The sequence below is a fragment of the Siphateles boraxobius genome, unplaced genomic scaffold (genome assembly GCF_051911475.1).
Source record: "Siphateles boraxobius isolate OS27281-9 unplaced genomic scaffold, OSU_SipBor_1 16, whole genome shotgun sequence".
Classification (NCBI taxonomy): Eukaryota; Metazoa; Chordata; class Actinopteri; order Cypriniformes; family Leuciscidae; genus Siphateles; species Siphateles boraxobius.
Genome location: NW_027508766.1, coordinates 17,612,704 through 17,630,634, shown reverse-complemented (window position 1 = coordinate 17,630,634; position 17,931 = coordinate 17,612,704). Strand labels below are relative to the sequence as shown.

Genomic DNA, 17,931 nt, shown 5'->3' with positions numbered 1-17,931 from the left:
AAGCCTAAACTGGCGGCCTAAATCCGTAGGCCAGTTCTGCATGGCAGAGTCGGGCAGGAAACCCAGTCTTCTTCGTGAAGCGAAAGACGGCCTAACCCTGCTCAATAAAGACATATATACCACGGAGGCCTGTTTGAGGCCTACCATGTCCTTACAAACCATCCTCAGCACCATGCTGCATTACTCTAGGCACCCCAGAATGCAGAGAAGGGGGCGGGCCTTGGCCTAACGACCCCCACGGGAGGAGGCTGTTTATACAGGGATGCTAGAAACCAACATTCACACAGTGAAGGGTCAGAGGAAGAAATGCTAAAATTTTTAGCAGAGCGCCTCTATTATCCCTGGCACAGCCTAGGCCAGCTACAGAGGCGGCCCTGGTGAGGGCCAGCCTGCAAGCATAGATCAATCTGAGGGCTCGGAGGAGCCACAGCCTTACTAAAGAATATAGTCTGTATTATTCCATACAAAGGGCTGCAGAATCGCTCAGCCTAATGAAACCCAAACAGAGCTCAAGGGGCGAAATACTCAGGAAGAAGTCAACGGACCCGTGGGCCGGACATAAGATCTATCTGAAGCTCTAGCGTCAGTCAACACTCTAAGTAAAAAATTCTAAGAGAGAGACCAACTACTCTACCCTGAGGTGGCTAACAGCCCGAAGGCTAACATAGTTATCGTTCTGGCCACCTAACGGGGAACTTCAGGGCCCTAATGATCCAGGAAACTTCTCTTACCTTATTACCTTGACATGACCCCATAGCTCTATACAGGGAACGAGGTCTGTAGAGAGATACATCTCGGAATTTTAATTCACAAAAAATTACTCTTAAAAGACCAGTCAGCTCACCTGCGGCGTGCGGAGTGAAGACTCGCCAGATAGTTCTTTATGACCCTGGGGTCCACCACTTTACATGCCTGAAAGAGGCGTTTCTACTAGCCAAGCCTAGGCGGGCCATTGGAACATCGTTCTTATCATAGGCCCAGCCCCAGGCCTGATGTAATGAACGTCTGGGGAGTCAGAAGAGAGGAGAGGGCTGGATTTCTTTTTAATGAAGCCCTCCGGGGAGATTATCCATCAGCGACACTGTGTGAGCTTGTGCTGGATAACCTCCCTCAGATCCCTCTTCTTGCGGGAGTCACGCCTCTTCTGCGCCCTGTTCCTCCACGGAGGGGGCGCACGAGAGGCGACACTGGCTCTCTGGCCCTGTCTACGGTCCTCGGACCGTGAAGGGCCAGGCCCTCCCGCCTGCCTGGGTGTGGAACCGGATCTCAGCGGTATGCAGGATCCTGCAGCAGGTCGGCCTGATATGCCTGCAGCACCGCCATAGTGTGCAGGGAAGCACCAGCCTGAACCGCTGTCGTGTATGCTCTGCCATTCAAACGTGCTGTTGACTTTAGCAGTTTGGATGGCAGGGTTGGAGCTCTCAGTGTCGACGCCTGCCCAGACACGAGATAGTTCGCAAACGACTCGTCAAATGGGCAGCATCGACACATACCCATGCTCTGCGATCCCCTCAACATCAGCGAAATTAACCCGCTGATGTCGGTGAATACGGGCAGAGTATGGGCTCTTCCATGCCCTCTCGATCTCCGTGTGAAGATCAGGAAGGAATGGAAGGCTCACCTGAGCTGGTGTGTATGGCAGGGGAGAAACCGATCGCCAAGCCTACCGCGAGCGGTCTCTCCTCTAGCGCGTCGCCATGGCAGCTACAGCCTGTTGGCGGCGCGCTCCACAACATCCACCAGGTCTGCATACACGGGGCAGGGTGACTGAGAGGGTTCAGGATCTACCTGATTATAAACCTCCTCAGCCATCTCCTGCTCGTCCTGAAGAGCAGCAACTGCAGGAAACCATTGGTGCCTGCAGTTCGCCCTCGTCAGCAGTCGAATCATTTGAGAGGTTTACAGGACTCTCAAGATGATCGATGAGCTCTATCTGGAAGCCCATGATGCAAGTCGCCGCTCTGCCTCGGCACGAGCGGGACCACGCGGACCAGACGTTGAACCCCCTTCACTCGAGAAGAGGGCCAGACGAGAGCGGAGCGTTTTAAGAGAAAAACGCTCACAGTTCACACAGAGGATTCCCTCGAGAACCTCTCGTGCGCGCTCTTCTCCCAGGCAGGAAAAAACACACTCGTGTGCTGTACATTTCATTTTCTTACCGTTTCATTGAGTAGCGTTTTCAAACAGACAGTCCCTGAAGACGATGAGATTTGTCATGTTTGCAAGGCGCCCCTTTATACTTCCAGGTCGCACGTTAATCATTCACGCTAATGATTCACGGGCTGTCGCCGGTCAATATGATTGACGTGATTTGATAGTGATTTCAGACACCTGTCACGCCTGAGGCGTTCCCCATAGCGTCGTTGACGTATTGTCTCGTTCCCTTCGAAAGGGAACTGACATTGTTTGAAAATATTGATTTATAAAGAAAACAGATATGTTCCTAGTTCTGAGTATCTGAATCTTTGTGTAGGCTAGTCCACTGGTAGTGTACAAAGGAATTTACTTCAAATCTACTCTTTCCCCACCATTGACTGAATTTTCCAGCTATCTAGGTTTTCATGGAAGTGTACTTTCATAAACAAAAAAAAGTGCTTTATTTGTTTTGACTTGTAAACTATCTATATCCCCATAAGTTCACTTGTAGTATAGTTGCAGTACAAACAAAAACTTATTTGTAAAACTAGTTGTGTACTCAAAAGTATACTTTTATGCTCTAAAAAGGGGGCCAATTTAGTCCCAAGTAGTATTAAAACAGTACACTTACAGGTAAAAATATTTTATTTAAATAACATATTTGGTATTGTGGAAGGGTCTGTTAGTGATTGTGATTTTGACTTCAGTGAAAGTTACATTGTTGCGCCATTAGATGGTCTTTATGAGTGAGTTAGTAGCAAATACTTTTGTGTTGAAAGAGACGGAAACAAGGATGGAAACTAGGACGTTACACCTTATAAGCCATAACTTACAAATGCACCGACCAGCACTCTCATGGGAAATCTCATTAACTGTTAAAAGGACAAAGACAAAGATCGCTTTCCTTAGTGGACATTCAAACTGTTTTTGTGATTTTGAATATAAGATTGACCTTGCTGCGTTTCCCAAAAGCATCGTAAGCCTAAGTTGATCGTAGAACAATAGTCTCTATGGTCAATTTATGCTTACGATGCTTTTGGGAAACGCAGCCCTCAAGAATATCATCTTAGTCTTATTGCTTAGTCGATCTCTCCTTCATAATACTCTACATAATAGAGTTTTAGAATTATTAATGGAGGCTTGGACTCAACTGTCAACTTTAGATTTGAATCTGTGGCGCAAGAAAGTAGTTGTGTAAAGTAGTGTATGTATATACACTACCAGTCAAAAGTTTTGTTTTTTAAAAGATGTCTCTTCTCTAATTTTTTTTTTTTAAGAATAAATTCACCAAGTTTGAATTTATATGATCAAAAATACAGTAAAAACAGTAATATTGTGAAATATTATTAAAATTTAAAATAACTGTTTTCTACTTTAATATATTTTAAAATATAATCATTCAGTCCATTTGTGGACCACTTTAAGTCTTTCACAGACCACCAATGGTCCACGGATCACAGTGTGAGATCCACTGATCTAGCAGAAAAGGCTTAATTTTTGACTGCATATGACACAGTGTTGTGGCAGAAAATGATCCAGGCCAGGCTTTGCTGCAGGTCTGGAGGTAACATGTGTGTCAGTGAACATATTAGTTAAACAGAAACATAACAATAGCTGCTGTGTCAGAATTTTTGACTCATATGATATGCTCTACTAATTTGGACTGTAAATTAATGACCAGCACTCTCATGGGAAATCTCATTAACTGTTAAAAGGACAAAGACAAAGATCGCTTTCCTTAGTGGACATTCAAACTGTTTTTGTGATTTTGAATATAAGATTGACCTTGCTGCGTTTCCCAAAAGCATCGTAAGCCTAAGTTGATCGTAGAACAATAGTCTCTACGGTCAATTTATGCTTACGATGCTTTTGGGAAACGCAGCCCTCAAGAATATCATCTTAGTCTTATTGCTTAGTCGATCTCTCCTTCATAATACTCTACATAATAGAGTTTTAGAATTATTAATGGAGGCTTGGACTCAACTGTCAACTTTAGATTTGAATCTGTGGCGCAAGAAAGTAGTTGTGTAAAGTAGTGTATGTATATACACTACCAGTCAAAAGTTTTGTTTTTTAAAAGAAGTCTCTTCTGCTCACCAAGGCTGCATTTATTTGATTTAAAAAAAAGAAAAGAAAATCCAGTAATATTGTTAAATATTATGACAATTATTTATTTTTCTGGAGTTATGATGCTGAAAATTCAGCTTTGATCACAGGAATAAATGACACTTTACCATATATTCACATAAAACAGCTGTTTTAAATTGTAATAATGTTTCACAATATTACTGTTTTTTAATTTATTTTTTCTAATAAATAAATAAATGCAGCCTTGGTGAGTAGAAGAGACTTATTTTAAACACACGCACGCATGCACGCACGCAAGCACGCACGCACGCACACACACACACACACACACACACACACACACACACACACACACATATATATATATATATATATATATATATATACACAGTGATGTGAATAAGTTAGGAAAACCATGCTAAAGTTGCCTAAAAAGAGGAATAAAAAATCATCTTTTGGAAATTGATCTTAATGAATAATGAATCATAAATAAATAAATGTTCTTCCTTAAAATACAGGGTACATAAGTCAGGACACCTCTATGTTAAATTCCCATAGAGTCAGGCAGATTTTTATTTTTGAAAAAGGCCAGTTGTTTCATGGATCCAGGATAATATGCATCCTGATAAAGTTCCCTTGGCCTTTGGAATTAAAATAGACCCACATCATCACACACCCTTCACTATACCTAGTGATTGGCATGGGGTACTTTCCATAAGATCATCTTTCAATGCAAATCAAACCAGCTATTATGCTAACTGAAATAAAATCATATTTTATTATTATTTTTATCTGTGTCGAAGTTGAGTTGCATGCATTTTCCATGGCTCTCCCATGCAAGGAGACCAGGGAACAGAGCTTAACACAATGCTTTATGCAGTCAACATGGTTTTGCTCTTGCAGAGGGATGTATACTATTCATAGCCACATGATGTCTACATCAGGGAGTTGGTCAGCATGATTACACAACTGCACCAAGTCACTATTCTTATTTCCCTTGTGTTCTACAGTAAAACTTGTGAATTAAAAATGTAACCTTTGGAGAAAGGTAGTTTCATCCAGGAATTAATGAAGCTCTGACTGTTTGATTTCCTGTTGTGTCAATGAATGACTCACAAAGATTAAAGTCCTTTAACAGACAAGAACAAAGGATTCACCTTAATACTGTTTTTATTGTTTTCCAAGAACAATCATGTTTTTCAGATTTTCTTTTTTCCTAGAGTGTGGTTTTTCCATAAAAAAAAGAAAAACACACATTTGTATTTTTTAGCTGGAGTTATATAAAGGGCATTTGATGATGACACCTGTCTTATATTGATTTAATATTTTGTGTATGTTTTTTGAGTCAAAGTCCATGGTGAGCTCATTGCTCAGCAGATCCAAGAGTTTGTGTACTGTATTTACGTTTTTTTTTTTGTTGATCCGAATATATATAATAAGATAAACCATGATGCAACTGATCTCAAATCACCACGAAAAGCAACCCCAGTCAAAGGTTTTGTTTATAGGACAGCAGGTGGACTTTCCTTTCCTCCCTCCACACACCCCCTTTCACATGTTCAATGCTGCTCTTTGACCAATCACAGCTCGCCCTGTCTTATCAGCTATTCAAAATGAAAGGCGGTTGAAATTTATGGTTGTTTTCTCCTGCTGTTCTTTATCCTCCACTGGCAACATATGCATAGTGGCAGTTAAGCTCTTAAATAGCTGTTAGGCATCACATCCGAATTAATTTACTAGATCTTTGACAATTCATGTGTAATGCATGCGATTTGGGACATTTTTAAAATCAGTCAAACTGTGGTTGTACTATAACATGGACTCTCAGAAGACACAGAAAGTGAGACTGAGCTGTTTAAGACAGTGGCAGAGATCATCGTTTCTTTTACAAACTCATGGTGAGTCTTTATTGAGCTGCTGTGTGTTAACGTTGCCAGAACCTTCAATAACATTTCAAAAATGCGTAAAGAGTTACCTTCAGTTTTAAATATTTCACAAAGTATCCTAAGTTTATACTCATCTGAAATTGCCTCACTTTTAAAGATTCATATTTTTTTCATACTGTTTCTTAGTTTTTTGAAATTAGCATGTGAGTGTTTGCTAATTATATGGAATGAGGCAAAAGTTTGGTGTTGGTAATTTTTTTTTTTTAAGAATAAATTCACCAAGTTTGAATTTATATGATCAAAAATACAGTAAAAACAGTAATATTGTGAAATATTATTAAAATTTAAAATAACTGTTTTCTACTTTAATATATTTTAAAATATAATCATTCAGTCCATTTGTGGACCACTTTAAGTCTTTCACAGACCACCAATGGTCCACGGATCACAGTGTGAGATCCACTGATCTAGCAGAAAAGGCTTAATTTTTGACTGCATATGACACAGTGTTGTGGCAGAAAATGATCCAGGCCAGGCTTTGCTGCAGGTCTGGAGGTAACATGTGTGTCAGTGAACATATTAGTTAAACAGAAACATAACAATAGCTGCTGTGTCAGAATTTTTGACTCATATGATATGCTCTACTAATTTGGACTGTAAATTAATGACAGGTTTTCTGGTCCACATGCGTGGATGTTTTTATGAAAAAGACTACAGTGAATTTAAAAGTTATTTCCCATGTATCCACAGTCATGGAAAACCATGAATTATTAAAAGTGTCCTGTCCTGTAAAATAATTTCCTTTAACATTAACTAAGATTAATAAATGCTCTAAGAGTATTGTTCATTCTTAACCCATGCTAACTAATGTAGTTAACTAATGTTAACAAATGAAACCTTATTGTAAATTGTTACCAATAAAAAAATTAAAAAAAGATAACAGATGTTCCCTATCAGTCATTATATGCCCTTTCGACATTCGTCAGAAGGGAACTGAGGTATTGGGATCTTGCCTGAGAGCCCAATCAGCTTCGAGTGTAAACAAAACATGCCAATGGACATGAATGGAAGCATGCTGAACTCACCCATTCAAGCCTTTGAAGATTCTGCTCTGCAATCATTGTTTGAGTGTGTATAACGAACCAGGAAGAAGCTCTTCAGAGAGTGTCGGTGTGACGGCGCGCCAGTGGTGGTCGCTTCTAAAAGAGCTATCTATGCATTCATGCAGTTCTCCTAAAAGAGTATTTCACACGCTGCAGTGCAGACTGCCTGAAGTGGGCCTTGCACGGTGTGCAGCATCTCTGAGTCAACAGCAGCTCTGGCTGCTAAGGCTTACAGTGCTGCTAGGACAGGCCACCTGCATGTGATGGCCACCCTGCAAGTCTACCTGGCCAAGGTGCTCATAATGCACTGGGGGTAGTTGCAACCCAAGATTGGTTTGCATCAATCGACCGGAAGGACACGTACTTTCATGTCACAATTCTCCCTCAACGCAGACCTTTCCCTACCCTTCGGGCTGTCCCTGTCGCCTTGCGTCTTCACAAAGGTTGTGGAGGTCCTCTGTGGGAGCACGGTGTTCGCAATCTCAACTAACACGCATGCTCAGTTAGTGCTAAACTGCCTAAATTCATTCAAGGGCAGGATGGCGGTTCCACTGAAATTGTTTCAGAGGCTCCTGGAGCATATGGCATCCGCAGCCACAATCACGCCGCTCTAGTTGCTTCTTATGAGACCGCTTCAGCACTGGCTACACGGCCGAGTCCTGAGATGGGCATGGTAATGCGGCACATACAGGGTGGCAATCACACCAGCCTGTCGCTAGACCTTCAGCCCATGGTCAGACCTTGCTTTTCTATGGGCAGGAGTTACCCGAAAGCAAGTGTCCAGGCATGTTGTTGTTGTCGTCTCAACAACCGGCTGGGGTGCTCACTCCACTCGGAGTGTTACCTTTTCCTGGGCATTGGTGCACGGTGCCTCGCTGACAGACATGTTTAGAGCTGCGGGCTGGGGGACACCTAACACGTTTGCAAGGTTTTATAATCTCTGTCTACAGTCTGTGTCCTCCTGTGTACTGGCTATGCGTAGCTTTCATTGGGAGGACCCACTTGGTGTCTCGTTTGCAGCCCCGCTCCCCTCCTAGAGTGGAATATGTCCGCTTATCTGCTCCACAGGTGAGTTCCCCACCTGGCGAACCCTGGGTGGAGTTCCTACAGCACCCTTGGCACTCAGACGTGGCAGAGGCGTCCAACACTGGGTATAGCACTCGTGTGTATGCCCAGAAGGTGAAGGCCGAGAATAGGTCAGAAAAGCCCATGTCCTGTGATTCCCTTACGGGTGATCCCACATGTGCATTCTTCCACGGTACTGCTTCCCGATCGGTGAGCCCGTTTCTTTCCCATGGCAGAGCCCGCTCTGCTTTCTCTGCTGGTATCTCTGCTTCACCCAAGAAGCAAGGCTGGATTTACCACAGAGATCTTCCATATGTAGCACTGCCCTAACAGTCAGTCCATATGTGTAACTCCACATGTTACCTCCCTACGGACAGGATGTGGTCTCTGTAGCGTCCCCTTCTGTTTAAAATAGCTACGCTTTCCCAGTGTCTCACTGTTTGGGTAAGAAGGAACAGCAGTGATCAACTCTCTCTGCGTTAAAGCCCTGTCCTTTCTCTGCCCTGGCAGGTGTGGGGGAATTAGGCAGCTCTCAGGCGAGATCCAATTCATCAGTTTACTTCTGACAAAACGTCTCAGTTCCCTCCTTAAGGGAATGGGTTAAATTAGTAGACGTTTATACTGTAATAATATTTCACAATGCTTTTACCGTTTTGTAATAAAATAAAGGCAGCCTTTAAAGGTGTAAAAATAAAGATGAGCATAAAGCATAACATTTACTGATCCCAAACTTTTGAACGGTTATTTATTTATTTATTTATTTTTAGTTTAAAAAAAGACAAAAAAGTCATTATTATTAGTTGTATTATGCTGTGTCTGTGTATAATTTTTTTTCCCCCATTGAGCACAGGTCAACTCAAACTGAAAGTTACTCCGGGAAGTGGATGGCTCTATGTTCAAAGTAAGCATCATTGTTTCAAACAGATTTTGTACTTTGTACTTTTGAAGTTTAACAGTTTGTTTGATCAAAATTAGATCTACATATGACTGTGCTTGCACTTATTTAATAAAGGAAACTTTCTTTCATACATTCATAATCAGTTTTGGGGAAAGCTATTTTTTAAAGTAATGCATTACAATATTGTGTTACTCCCTAAAAAGTAACTAAATGCATACTTAGTTACTTTTTATGGAAAGCAATGCGTTGTGTTACTTTTACGTTACTTTTTTCTCATCTGGGCTGGGCTTGCTTGTTCATTTTTTAATAACAAAAAAGGCCCTTTCACACCAAAAGTGAATTGAATAAGCCTCAAGCTAAAGGAAATTAAATTCATGTCTATACTGTAGATTTTTACTTAATGATATGGTTGAATTGGATCATTGAAGGTCAGCAGCAAAGACACTGATTAACAAAGTGAGGTTAAACACATGTGTTTAACCTCACTTTGTTTATCAGTGTCTTTGCTGCTGACCTTCAATGATCTTTGTTATTATTTTTAATTATTATTTTTAATTAATTTTAATTATTGCAGGTTTAGGTAATATCCAAAGTTTGCATTTCACTGTTTGTATTCATTTTGAGGAATACTCAATCTGTTTTTGTGCAAGAGAGATGAGTAAATGCATGCTCAAATTAGTCTAAAACTACAATAACCACATTTAGACAGCGCGCACAAAGGCTATGCACCTTACTCCTGATTTCTCTCAACTTGTGGACAGGATGGTGTCAGTCAATAAATGGGAGAACAAATTAACTTGCGTTACATATTTGAAAAAATAACTGGGATATTTTCTTGTACATTTAAAAGTCATGCGTTACTTTACTAGTTACTTGAAAAAGTAATCTGATTACATAACTCGAATTATTGTATTGCGTTACCTCCAACACTGTTCATAATTAATTAAATGAGAATTTAACTCTGACAGCATTTTTTAATCATGCTATCATGTTTTTTTCTTTAAAGTTTTAGAGGCCAGAGGACTCATGGGAAGAGAGTTCAGACCATGTGACTCATATGTAAAGGTGGGCATTTTGACATATGCAACCTGGGTTTTGCGCAGGCTGTATTTTGACACATGAGGTCATGTGACTGCGAGCCTCATAAAATAAGTCAAACCTATTTTTCTCACAGCAGAGAGGCAGCAGACCCGTTCACTGTTGGTGATGATGTGTTATTATTTTTGTCATTATTTGTCGCATAATCCTCTGTGGATGTCTGCCCTTGAAATGAACCCGTTTTCATGTCAGCCTGAGCAGGTTTCAGGCATGAGAAAGCATCAGTTGTGTTGGCAGCTGTCCTCTCAATTCCTGATTCAAGTGTTGATTGATTTTCCCTCTGAATATGGTGAATATATCCGCTAGCAATGTTAAACTAGTGCACATAATAGTTTATTTTTTCCAGATTTGCATTGCTCCAGATGTGGACCACAGCAAGCGATGGAAGACCAGGACTGTTCTAGACAGCAAGAGTCCTGTTTTCAATGAGACGTTTATGTTGTGAGTGATTTTTTTTAGAGTGTTATTGTTCGCTACGGACAGAGCACTTGTAATATTGTGTTTATAAAGAGGAAGTGGAAGAGTGTCGTGTTGTCTTGTAGTAGAATAATTTATGCTAAGCCTCATGTGCTCTCTAACACCTTGTCTAACAGCCTCTATATCTCAATCAGTCTTTTCAACAGAGACTTTAGGGCTGGGTCTCCTGGCTTCCTCTTGTTAGCTGAAAGAAAGGCTGTCTTTTTCAAGTCTTTGGAGGAGAAGGCCATTGTGTTTTTGGATGAAGCTGGACATTGATGAATGAGCTTTTGAAGTGTTGCATTTATGTTGCAGAGATGTGGATGAAGACGGTCAGAAGAAGAGGTTGTTGTTAACAGTGTGGAATCGCAATCGAACTTCCAGGTAGGACCGTAACTATTTTCACTCACATGTTGATTTTCTACATTAATACAGTTGTAGATAAAGGCTAGTTATTTGTGTGCCATAAGTACAATTATTCTAGTATGTATTTTTTCTTCATGCGGCAAAAGACAAGCACAATCCACATTCAATCAGTGCAAAATCCACATTCACTCAGTACAAAATCAATATGTTATTGGCTAGTTTTTCTACACCAGCAGTGTCACAGGGCAGTGAACATGATCTAAGTTGGGTTAAATGAAATGAATATCATCATGACGTTATCTGGACTTAAAAAATTCCCGCCTGTTGTTGTGTTTTAGAGTGTTTGATTATGCCCACAGGCGCAGTGACTTCCTGGGCTGTATGAGTTTTGGTGTCCACTCCCTCATCACCTCATCTAAGGTAAATATCCTGTTGTAAAGGCAAAATATAACTGCATCTCACTTCAGCATTTTTTTTTTCCAAAGTGAGGGTGCAGTTATATTTTGCCTTTATGAAGTTTTCTTCTCTAACTTGCACCTCCAAAAGGTGTGCGTTTGCTCCAATCCATTGTTAACATTTACCCATAAACGATTTTACCCAGTCTAGTGCTTTGAAAATCATTTGGATTTTTATTTTTTACCAATATGACAGAATATTGATTCATATTTTAAAAGGTTACATAGGCTACAGAAGTTTTAGTGCAATGGTTATTGATTTTTCTTTGTGTGTGTGTGTGTGTGTGTGTGTGTGTGTTTGTTTGTTTTTTCTCCCACCACTCATACATTAATAAAAAAAACAAAAAATGCATATAAACAGATTGTATATTTTATGTAGATAAAAGTCTATGTATACACCTTTAAAACGTTTTTTTAATTATTTCAATTAAAAATGACTGTTTTCAATTTTATTATATATAATTTAGTAACATTATAAATGTCTCTTGACCTAATTAATGCAGAATATATAAAAACCCTAATGTTCTTTCATTGTAACACCACATAGGTTTGACTTTCTTTAAGACAGATAGAATTTTATATTTATCTAACGAAATGTTCCTCTTCATTTTATTCTCCTCTGGTCAAAGCATTTCCACCACACCATCATCTAATTACACAGTGGGGGAAGCGGCGACAGGACTGCTCATTGAGGCTTGAAAAATGACCTACAATTACCAAAAGCAGCACACTGCAAACATGCTGGCATAGTGACTTTAATCTGCATGCTCGCCTGCACGAAACAACAAGATACATCCCATCTGAGATCCCTGTTCCTTTTCATTATATCCCGTTGTCAAATTCAAGAGTTTTATACTCATGTGTTAAGACAGTAAATCCTTTCTCGGAGGGTGATATTTTAGGAAAAATTAGATCAAGCCCGATGGATGTTTTATATTACACAATGCCATCTGGCTGAGCGGGAGAGTAAAATGGGCATCAGCTGTTTACAGCTACAAAGGTCTCAAAAACCTACACACAGACACACGACAGAGCGCTGCAGACAACTACAGGGCCTCATTTTAATACTGTCCCTATGACGGATGAATTTACAAGTCAACAGATATTACAAATGTGAAACCTGGCAAAGGAAAGAACATCTTCTTACCATGGCTTTCTATGTGTAATTGTATTTTTCACATTTTCTGCTGACAGGAGATCAGGGGTTGGTATTATCTCCTGGGAGAGGAGCTGGGCAGGAGCAAACATCTGAAAGTGGCCTCACGTCGCATCAGACCGACCGCTGGTGAGATTAAATGCCGTTTCTCTCTCTACGAATCTGGATCATAGCCACTCTCTGATAGCCTTTAGCAATGAAGATGGATAAATTCCACATGGCAGTTTTTTCCTCAGCAACAGCAGATCAGATGAAAACAGATGTTCTTGACATTGCTTCAACCAACAAGCTTTTTGCAGCGAAAGTTAGTTTTGTATCCAAATCCCTACAAGTCTATATGGAATTTTCATGTTTTACTTCTAACCAAATGCTGCTAAATTAACAAGCATTCTATATTCTTTTTATTTTTTTCAGGCTTAGTTTTAAAGTAATTTTATTTCTTTAATTTATACGTTTATTTCAGTTAGTTGTCAAGGCAAGAGTTTTTAAGTTTAAACAACAGAAGATAACCGAGGCCTGGCCGTGGCATTAGAAAGTATTTCTGGAGATTTACGGTGGTGATGCATGTAGTCAAAGGAGTTTTTCAGCCATATCAGAGATGTGACTCCATCAGCTTGGGAATAAATGTGACTGACAGTAGAAATATGAGGAGGATGTGCTTATTCTTGACATTGGTACAACCAAACAAGCTCCTTGCAGCAAAAGTTACTTTTGTATCCCAATTCCTGAATCTAAATGGAATTTGCTTGTTTTACTTCTCACCAAACGCTATGTTAAATGAACAAGCATTGCTTGCACTTCTAGGAGGGATATAGAGGGCTCGGTGTTGAAACGTACAGCATCCCTGCGGAGAGCCGTAACAAAGAACCAGGGGCCAGTTGGCCTGACACACTGTGCACTGTGATGAGCCACTGGACTTAGATGATAATTAAAAGGCTAAAGTGTCATAGTGTGTAAGTTCATTTAAATCCACTTTAGGGATCTTCTGTCCCTCCCACTGCCACTCCGTAGGGAACTTTGCGATGAAAAAAACATGTAATATTTAATGCAAAGGCATTTTTTTGTCCCATCGCCTGTTAGAGATCATCTTAATTATTGCTTAAAAAATGAGCGATTTTGCTCCTGGGGTGTGGACGGAATGACATGTGTGCTGTCAGAGAAATTCAGACGAGTTTAAGTTTGATTAGAGAGAGAGGTGTAGGAGGAGAGAGATCAAGACAGAGAGAGAGAGAGAGAGAGAGAGAGAAGGGGGGCTTGAGTCAAGGCACTGGGCTGACTTTAATAGAGAGAGCCAGCTGTATTGTGTCCCTTTTGAATGCTGTTTCCATGAAGAATGTTTAAAAAGACATTGCTTCCTGGGAGCGTAATCTCTATGGTTACAAAGTGGGGGAGCCTGTCGCTGGATGTTGGGGTGGGGGTAACGCTTTTAGGGGAGAAGATTTCTTTCTCCCTCTCTCTGTTCTGGGGCACTCGGCTCTGTGTCAAAGGGATTCAGGTTGAGTTCATCTCTCATGGTGTAGACACACTAACTTTCAGCTGAAGCCTGCAGTGTTGACCGGATTCTGCTGTCCTCTTTCTGAACGAGTTCTGGAGTAGAGAGATTTCTACCCAGGGCTAAGATGTACTCAAAGAGCAGTATGTCTGGTTGGGACTCGTGGGACTCTCTTGTGTATCTTTCAGAATCTGCTGCATCCAACTATGAAGCTGGACCCAAGACCACAAGTCCAGAGAACATGCAGTCATTTACAGTAAGTGTAATTCATAAAATAACATTTGAAGTTTATTTCAAATGTTTATTTTTTGTAGGCTTGCATTTTTGACTTAAAATTTGCTTTGTGATGTAACATCAAAATTCATTAATTTTTATTGTTAAAGACATAATATTTGTATTAAATAAACCCAGTGTTACTCAGATCAGATATCATTTTTCTTTTTCTTTTTTTTACTTTTTACAGTGTAGGATGTCATTTAGGATTTATGGATTCTTACATTTTATATTTTGTTGGAGTTTTAAATGTTGTGTAGTTTGTATAAAAAAAGGCTGAAAAATATTTGAAAATATTGTAGATCCTAATAGGTAATGCTTCACAAATATTCTTAAGTAGACAGAAATTTTAAATTTTATGAAAATATTACAGTTTTCAGTTTTACAGTTTTATAACATTTTCTATACAGTAACACCCCCCCCAATTATCAATATTCTTTAGTGCCTCTAAAAGTGCCTTTTTTGTGCATTTGCCTTTTTAATCCGTTTTTTAAATTTCTATTTACATTATTTCTGTTTTAGTTTTATTAATTTTAGCTCTTCTACTTCAACGTATTTTTTTTATCAAGATTTCAAATTTTAATTTATATATATATATATAAATATATAAATTAAAATTTGAAATCTTGATAAAAAATACGTTGAAGTAGAAGAGCTAAAATTAATAAAACTGAAACTGAAATAATGTAAATAGAAATTTAAAAAACGGATTAAAAAGGCACATGCACAAAAAAACTACTAAAACAAACTAAAATTAAACCACATTTCAAAGCTCTGTGCAAATCTAAACTCATCAACTGGTTGGTTATATATATATATATATATATATATATATATATATATATATATATATATATATATATATATATATATATATATATAATACTGGTTTTTAAACACAATTCCTCTGCTATTGCTGGCTTGTTTGGAGTAAATACCTGTCTGTAGTGTTGTTAGAAAATATCATTGAAGACTTTTGCTAAGCTTACAACAACTGAAAGAACCAATGATGCTGCATGCAGTCAGAAGTTTTTTAGCCATCAGAAATGTGACTCCATAAGCTTGGGAATACACGTTACTGTGTGGTGCGCTCTAATGTGACGGACAGTAGAAATATGAGGAGGTGTATGGATGTACTTATGGATATGTGCAACACACACATACTTGCTCATTAAACCCTCCCATCCACTTTAGCGAGTAAATTTTCCCAGGACTATTCTCCGCCCGCTCTGTTCTCCTCAGACAAAGCTGGGAAACGGGAAAAGCCAACAAAGTGGCTGCAATAGGAAGCCCAATCCCTCACAGTGTTTATGATTTATCCCTGTTTGATTCCCGCTCCACTGACACTCTTGCTGGTTCCCTGCATTTTTATGTGGAGGCCGGTCAAATATTCAGCTAATCATTCTTCCATTTCCTTCCCCTCTTCCCGAAAATCCATTTTTCAGATTTCGCTGTTGACCTTCCAGGGATTTCTTATTAGCGATAACTGGTTTTATCTGGAACATCAGTAATAGGTTGATGTAAGAGTTAAACAAACGATGGGTTATGGTGATTTGGTGAAATAATTGTGTTGGTTTTGCACAGAACCTGCTCGAGTGTATATCGGAAAAATGCATTTCGGAAATTTCAACACTGTTTTCGTGAATCTAGGTGTTGTGCAAGGGTTGGACGTCCTCCACGTCTGTCAGCCTATGCTTGTCCAGCTTCTCATTAAACAAACATTGTGCGCACTTTAATGTTTCTGGCCCATAATGCATGTTTGTGTTTACACTAAATCAAGCCTATCTGAGTGAGCTCTATCTCACTGCGCAGAGAGAGTGAGTTCAGCCACTGCTGTTGAGAGCTACTCAGGAAACATGTTGGCTTATCGAGTGCAGACATACTGCCTGGCCACTGACTGGGGGGGGTGGAAGGTGGTTTCCTGTCATTCTTCTACTCAGAGCAGTTCCCATGAGTGGGCATGCATAGCCATACTAGAGCGACAGCGAAGGGAAGCAGCATCACCTGTGTGACTTTACTTTTATTTAAGTCACAGAAAAGAGCGCCGTAGATGTAGGTGGACGTATATGCGGTGAGCGATGCATACAATCCACGGTCTATGCCGGCTCTGCATCGAACGAAACTTGCCACAGGTTTGTTCCTTTGTTTTATTTTTCTACTTTGGTTGCATTGTTATTGATACTGGTATTGAACTGTTATGGAATGTTTGGTCTCGGATAGATGCGTTGTGTAATTTTATTTATTTTTAAATGTTTGAGTTCAGAGTGTGGTGGTTTAGCCTAAAGTTTAAAGATCCGGGCTGGTTAAAGGCTTGAACTTCGCAATGAGCGTTCACCGCGGGGCAAGGCACTTAACCTCAGGGTTCTCCAGATTGGCACTGTAAGTGGCTTTGGATAAAAGCGTCAACTAAAGTAGTAGTAAGAGTTCAAACCTTTTCAGTATTTTATATAGGTTGATCCTTGAGAATGATGAGGGTAAACAGATTTGGTTTGCAGTGGCTAATCGAAACGCTTATTGCACAAGCTCAGCCGGGACGGATACCTTAATCAATGAAATCAATATCTGGTCGAAATATTAGATATGTAAGTGAGAATGAGGTTAAGGAGGGATGCCGGATGAGTAGTCACATGAGTGAGTTAAGCAGGCACTTACATATCTTTGTGCTGTGATTGACAGGACTTGATGAATAGAGTGACCCGGATTTTTAAGTCGAGGGGTGGAGGTTGTCTCTGTGATTTTGTTGGAGGTGCCATCCATGTTTGCCTGTAATAATGATAGGAAAAACAATGGGACAAAATGTTTATTTAACTGAAATGAGAAAAAAGGGTCCTGATAGATTAGTTGATGCATTTCAACAATGTTAGCATGTTTTAACCATCTTCTTAGTCACCTTTGTCCTGTTTTATTTAGTCTTCTTTTGAATGAACCAAATGCAAAGAAAATAAAATAAAATAACAATTAATGCATTTATAAATTGTTTAACACAAAATCATCATACATAGTCACGAAACAATAATAATATTATATAAGTAAGGGATAATGTACATCCAGTCTCAGAATAAACCCCTGACAGGGTGATGAGGCCCCCGACTGGATGTACATTATCCCGCTAATTACACGGCTCCTTCATCCTTGCAAGTTGCCAAATAAGTAAATAATTAGACACAAAATATTGATTTGAGTCTAAATATTTTATAAGCTCTTTAAATGCAAAGCTGCTGCGGAGAGAGCAGTTGCTAGCGCAGCAAGTTCAAATGTCAATCGTCGCAAAATGGCAGCAGCTGCGTTTGTATGAAACAAGAGAGAGCGAGTCCACAGTACTGGATGACATAATTAAATAACTGTACACAAAATATTGATTTGACTGAGTTTGAATAATTTATTAGCTCACCAAACGCAAAACTTCCACATGGAAAAAACGTTCGAAGCAAGCGTATAGCGCTGCTGACTTCAGTAACC

At 39.7% G+C, this 17,931-nt stretch overlaps 1 protein-coding gene across 2 annotated transcripts in view; it reads left to right on the top strand.

Moving 5' to 3' along the window:
- The window catches only part of rgs3b (regulator of G protein signaling 3b), a 66,973-nt gene that overhangs the window by 8,282 nt on the left and 40,760 nt on the right, over positions 1-17,931 (top strand). The window contains exons 4-10 of one of the 2 annotated variants that reach the window (XM_077231890.1): positions 9,129-9,179; positions 10,183-10,241; positions 10,621-10,715; positions 11,046-11,114; positions 11,456-11,516; positions 12,746-12,836; positions 14,388-14,455. In XM_077231890.1, the coding sequence (XP_077088005.1) occupies positions 9,129-9,179; positions 10,183-10,241; positions 10,621-10,715; positions 11,046-11,114; positions 11,456-11,516; positions 12,746-12,836; positions 14,388-14,455 (494 nt within the window). Of the gene's footprint in view, positions 1-9,128; positions 9,180-10,182; positions 10,242-10,620; positions 10,716-11,045; positions 11,115-11,455; positions 11,517-12,745; positions 12,837-14,387; positions 14,456-16,271; positions 16,605-17,931 lie in introns of those variants that run through there. The other variant, XM_077231891.1, reaches the window with a different exon arrangement.